Here is a 6037-nt window from a genome sequence, read left to right as displayed (position 1 = left end):
CACGTACCCGACTGTGTTGAGGTACTCGTAGAATTCCGGCTTGGTGGGGTCGGTGCACAGCTTGGTCATGTACCAGCGCAGGAACATGCGGCGACGCTGGATGTACGGGCTGTCGAAGGTGGGATAGTTGGCGACTTCATCCTCGGAGGCGGTGCTGCGCGTGCGAAAGACCCGCGCCGTGATATCATTCTCCAGGAGCTTGACGTAGACGCGGTCGATCAGGGCAGGCGCCAGCGCCTTGATATACTTGGACCCTTTGTTCAGAGCGGCGACATCGTCTTGATTGTGGCCGGGATTAGCTGGGGCTCGATCCCCGATCTGCTGGACGGGATGGACTGACCGGCGCTGAACTCTAGGAACTTCTGCAGATAATGTACGCGGGCTTGGAGATCGGTGTAGAGGGCTTTCCGTTCGACATGTTGGGGTTCGACTGGTGGCTTTGCGTGGTAAAGGGGCATGGCTATAGATGATGTACTGTATGTAGAAAGACAATCTACTCAATAGGTTAGGAAAAGAAACGAAAAGGCATTTAATGCTCAACACAGCAAAGGCGATCGACCTTGCTATTTACGATGAACGAGGCCACACGAATCTCGCTCGATTTTAATTTTCTCACTGGGAGAATTCTTTTTCTTTTTCTTTTATTTTATTTTATTTTGTTTTATTTTTTATTTTTTTTTCGTTTTTCGGTCCTTGCAGTAGTGAGTGTAGCCTTGTAGTGGATCAACCCTAGAATGTGATGTGTAAGTGAATCCATCTCTCAATCCACTTACTTGCCAGGCTCCCACCAAAAGGATGAACGGGGAGATAATAGACGCATCCGACACTTGGATGACATCTGTCACTTGTACGGCTGGCAATTCGCCGTGGGTCTGAATCTTATCCACTCAATAGCCGTCATTTTGTTTCCCCCTTTCTAATCTTACCGCTCCTTCGCGATCTCAGCGATATGTTAAGTTTCAACGCCTGTCGAATCGTATCCACCCCTCAGTGGGTGCGGCCAAATGGGACATAGATGTGGCTTAGACAACTTGGATCGCCGCTGAAAGAGATTTCCTGGTCGACTTTTGAGGTCCGGCAACCGCCCGACGTTACGATGGGGGGATTGTGGATGCAATTCGACACGCCCGGCGTTTGCCGTGAGAAGCTCCACCGTTCGAAGCTGGGCCGGCCAGTCCGAGCATCCTATGCAACAGCAACATTGTGAAGCAAGCTAAGCTAAAGCTTTCGAGAACACCGCGCCCAATGGTTCGATCGGCATTTGCTAGAGGAATGCCCCTCTAAAAGCAAAAGTGAGGCGGTGGTGGAGTGCACCGTTTTTTTTTTTTTTTTTTTTTGCCGAACGGACAGACTGCTGCTGCTTCTCCGCCGCCTCATATAAACTGACTACCCCTTTTTCTTGTTTGAGACTCCTTTCCAATCACTGATTCTATGAATATGTTGTATGGAAACCAGAGGAAAAGGAATCAAGGCATGGACCTCCAGTGCTAGGGGCAGCCATTCTCGTGATGGGGAGCGGGAAAGTCTTGATTCAGTCAATAGTTATTCTGTTCTGTTCTACTTTCACCACAGTTTAGCACCTTCAATTTCTCCCCTTCCAGCTGATCCTCAAACCGTGTTTTCATCTGAATTAAATTAGAGACTGTCATACTTCAGAATTCAAGCTATGTATTTCGCGGCACTCCTCAATATTCCCACTCCAGGGACATTGGGCCAACTACGCGGCAGGGTACCGCCAAAGCTGTGGGGACTGACAAGTGTTTCTTCATTCTCAAACTGGTACCGATCTGTAAGCAAGTCCATCTCATCAAGCAGAACAATCTTGGTGCCCTTCCAAAATTTCCAGCCCAGGAACATGGCTGCCATGACCGGGATCTCAACATAGTAAGACACGAAACTGACCGCGTCGAACCGTGGGCTAAAGCAAGACCAACCCTGGATAAGGACGAGGAAGATGTTCAGTGCGACGGCCAGCGCCGGACCAACGGGATACGTGAAGTTCTTGAACGGAAGCAAATGCTCAAGCTTTTGGCGTCGAATGGCAGCACGGAATCGGAGTGAAGCGATACAGATGCATGTCCAGGAAATCTGATTGGATACCCCGACAAGATTCTGTAACCAGGACCACAGTTGACCAGCGCCGGCTTTACTGGCACCGAAGCATAGCGCGCTGATGGCCGTAGTGGTCAGCACTGCGACCCAAGGAACGTGGAAGCGGTTCGTGTGGCTCAATTGTCGAGGCGCGTATCCCTCCATGGCCAAGGTATACAGGAGACGGGATCCTGCGAAGAGAGCGTGATTGGCAGCTGAGATTGCGCTTGTCATGACCACAGCATTGACGAAGCTGCCTGCCACCGCACTGCCGGCTTCGGCGAAAACGATGGTGAAGGGGCTGGTTGAGCTATCTGCACGGGAGCTAGCGAGACCGGGATAATCGTATGGCACATCAAACCCAATGATCGCGATTGAGACGACATAAAACACAACAATGCGCCAAAAGACGTTCCGAATCACACCAGGATAGGTGCGCGCTGGATCGCGGGTCTCGCCGGCAGTCATCGCAACGTTTTCCGTGCCGCCGCTAGCGAAGCGTTAGTAACCACCAGATGGCACTGCGCTCAGGACCATTAGCTCTGACGTACTATGCGAATGAGGCTGTCACGAAAACAGATGCCATGCCCCCGATTCCCCCGACGAAGGGGGCATCGCCAACGTAGAAGTATTTGTCGCCGAGATACGTATGCTCGGTGTTGGCGCCACAATTCACGACAATGCCAACTATTATAAAGGCCTAAGTTGCGTAAGGACTACATCATACGTGGCTTATTGTCAACTGCAGACTTACTATAATCGTCATGACTTTCAGTAGGCAGAGCCAGTACTCGGCCTAGAGGGTGTCGTCAGCTGGTCTCTCTTGATATCTGGTCGGAATCAGGTTATTTACCTCTCCGAAGATTCTCACAGAGCATAAATTCAGCCCAAGCACAAAGACAAGGCAGATAAGGCTCAGCACCCAACCGGGAAATTTGTCTGTCCAGTATTGCAGTAAAACTTGCAATGCGATGACATCCGAGGCAGTGGAGATTGCATCATTGGCCCAGTAATTCCATGTCAGCGCAAACCCCAGACCTTCATCCACAAACCGCCTTTTCTGGTATCAGATAAGGCCCGGAAACCACTGGCAGGGGGTTTCACTTACCCTGCAAATGTACAGAATGAGCCGCTAACAGGAATAAAAGCCACCATCTCCCCCAAGCTTAGCATCGTCAGAAAGACAATAGCACCACAAATCGTATAGGCCAGAAGCATTGAGCCCGGCCCTCCGGTTGCTAATGCCCTGCCAGTCCCAAGATACAGTCCTGTTCCGATTGTACCACCGATAGCGATCATCTGCACTTGGCGAGGCGACAGCTTACGAGCAAGGTTATTGGGGCTGATACTCTCTGATGTTGTACCGGGGACAACTGGGGAGCTGGTCGACCGAGTCGCAGCCGGCTGTTTCTCCGAATCATGGTCTGGCATTCTGAGTAGCGGAGAGGGAGAGGGATAGAATTAGTAGACTTTGAAGAAATGCTATCCATTCTGGCGGGCAACAGGCCTGATTCAGGACCCCTGGCACTTGCTTTATGAAAGATTCGGGGCAAGGTGTCTAAAGTTGAAGCTTCCAATACGATATGGTGTCATCTGGAGCACAGATGAGCACTGCAGAGACAAAATATACTTGCGAAGTAGTATGGACTTTGTGAACGCTAGACCGTGCGTTATTGGAGCAGACCTTGACGCAGAACGTAACCCGAATCTTTGCAAACGAGCATCACTCCGGGCTGTTACTCCGGTACCTGAGCACGTCGATCTGAAAGACCCACAAGGCCCCGTCTGCGAATTGAGCTTAGAGCTTAAGTAACCAGTAAAACGTCGATTAGATGAGCAATTCTCCTTCGAGTTCACGTCAGGCATAGATTGTGCTCGAACACGCCGAAGCACCTTCGGCGTAATGAATTATTAACGAGAGTCCTTGAATATCGGGTTGGAAGAGAAGATGTATTTATTGGACAGAGGTTGAGACCTTACTACAACCTCCATTCCCGACTACCCACCAATCACTTAACAATGGCTTACGTTGTGAATCGCACCGGGTCGGCGTCAGATAGTCTGCTACATGTTCGTGGACAGCCACGCTCGCCTGTGTCAGGCGAAGTCCCCACGGACTATGAATCTCAGATTCTGCTCTCGCTGTTAAATCTACATCAGGATCTACTAGCAGCCGGTAGCTGCATCGCAGGAATCCGTCAGCTGACGTTGTACATTGTAAACTATAATTCTCAATGCCATCAACACAACCGACACCTCCGGCGCTTCCTACGCTCCCACAGTCCTGTCGTAAACATCATCACTCTCCCCCACCTCGAAGAACCGACATGGCAATTCGCCATCGATTGCGAGGCTGCCATCCGTGCTCCCACTCCTGCCCCTACCCCACGGTCACCCTCTCTCGAACAGAAGATATGGGATGTTATTATCGTCGGCGCTGGTCTTGCCGGCTTAACAGCCGCGGATCAACTTAGCAAAGCCGGGCTCTCATGCCTTGTTGTCGAGGCCCGTGACCGCGTGGGAGGCCGCACATGGAGTATTCCGGTACCAAATGGGAGAGGCAGCATGGATATCGGTGCTTCCTGGTTGAACGATACCAACCAAAGCCAGATTTCCCAACTGGCCAAGCGTCTTGGAGTCGATTTCACAGTGCAGAATACAACTGGTAACTGCATAGCGCAGGATGAGACGGGTGAGAACCACGTCTTCGAATATGGCGGACTGCCCGTGAGATACCATTCCCCCAGTTCATTCACTCCTAGCATCGGAGCCTCTTAGACTAATCAATGCCTAGTTCAACATCAATGTCCAAAAGCACCTCAGTGAGATCCGAGACATCGTTGAAGCAGAATGCCAGCAACTGGACATCACAAAACCGCGAAATCACACTCTTGATGCGATGACCTTCCTTGCCTACCTCCGTAGCCGCAACGCAAGCGAAGCTGCCATTGCCGTTGCTTCAATTTGGTCCCGTGCCATGCTAGGCCAAGAGCCCCAGGATATCTCGGCTCTGTTTTTCCTTCACCACTGCAAGGCTGGTGGTGGACTTCTTCAAATGCGATCCGACCGTATTGGTGGAGGCCAGTATCTTCGCATTCGCCAAGGAGCTCAGTCCATCGCTCAGGGTCTACGAGCATTACTCCCCTCACAAAACATCATCCTTTCTTCTCCTGTCATAGCAATAGACCAATCACTTCCTGATCTCGTCGTTGTCCAGACCCCCGATCAAACACTCCGAGCGTCGAAAGTTATCTCCACAGTGCCTAGCCCGGTCATTCGCACTATTTCATTCACCCCTGCACTACCGGCACGCAGGCGATTATTGGTAAACTCCTACACTTACGGCTATTTCACGAAGGCGATGCTAGTTTTCAAGCATCCCTTCTGGGTCGAGAAGGGATTCTGCGGACTTGCCCAGTCTTTCACAGGTCCAGCCTCTATTATTCGGGACTGCAGTGTTCCTGAGGACGGTTGTTGGATCCTGACCTGCTTCCTGTCTGGTGACCTTGGTCGCGCTTGGTCGCAGCTGAGCGAGACGGCTCAGATAAAATCTCTGCTAGACCAGGTGGGGCAGCTATATAGCGACAGGGAACGCGTTTGCAATGAGTACATTACTACTGTCTGGCATGACTGGACCACAGAGCAATACTCTGGCTTTGGCTGTCCCTGTCCTTCTTTGCCTCCCGGCGTTTTGTCTGCCGTGGGAGACGTCGTGCGCGAGCCATTCTTGAATGTTCACTTCTCCGGCACGGAAACTGCTATCGAGTGGAAAGGCTTCATGGAAGGTGCGGTCCGTAGTGGTGAACGAGCTGCGACCGAGGTGTCGAAACTGTTGCTGCTCCATTCTTAATTTGCTATATATACTTCAAGATATTGCACCGTTTAGTCTGGTTTGTTTTCTCTTTTCTTTTTTTTTCTTTTTCTTTTTCTTTTTTTTTTTTTTTTT

At 50.9% G+C, this 6037-nt stretch overlaps 3 protein-coding genes across 3 annotated transcripts; 1 reads left to right on the top strand and 2 right to left on the bottom strand.

Annotated features, from left to right (window-relative positions):
• Positions 1-12: 12 nt before the first annotated feature.
• Positions 13-458, bottom strand: BDV27DRAFT_164791 (protoglobin family protein; the record flags this gene model as incomplete). The annotated part of the gene is made up of 2 exons (XM_032073762.1): positions 13-278; positions 341-458. Coding segments are annotated over 2 exons (384 nt in total), but the record flags the coding sequence as incomplete, so codon positions are not given.
• A 1201-nt stretch (positions 459-1659) lies between these two features.
• Positions 1660-3522, bottom strand: BDV27DRAFT_171126 (amino acid permease; the record flags this gene model as incomplete). Its single annotated transcript, XM_032075515.1, has 5 exons — positions 1660-2581; positions 2643-2791; positions 2846-2887; positions 2945-3146; positions 3200-3522. 5 exons carry the CDS (start codon positions 3520-3522, stop codon positions 1660-1662), a joined length of 1638 nt encoding a protein of 545 aa, XP_031920225.1.
• A 588-nt stretch (positions 3523-4110) lies between these two features.
• Positions 4111-5941, top strand: BDV27DRAFT_171125 (uncharacterized protein; the record flags this gene model as incomplete). The annotated part of the gene is made up of 2 exons (XM_032075514.1): positions 4111-4818; positions 4886-5941. The coding sequence occupies 2 exons, from the start codon at positions 4111-4113 to the stop codon at positions 5939-5941; spliced, it is 1764 nt and encodes a 587-aa protein (XP_031920224.1).
• Positions 5942-6037: the final 96 nt, after the last annotated feature.

The sequence above is a fragment of the Aspergillus caelatus genome (genome assembly GCF_009193585.1).
Source record: "Aspergillus caelatus strain CBS 763.97 unplaced genomic scaffold BDV27scaffold_560, whole genome shotgun sequence".
Lineage (NCBI taxonomy): Eukaryota > Fungi > Ascomycota > Eurotiomycetes > Eurotiales > Aspergillaceae > Aspergillus > Aspergillus caelatus.
This window is presented reverse-complemented; position numbering and strand designations above follow the sequence as displayed.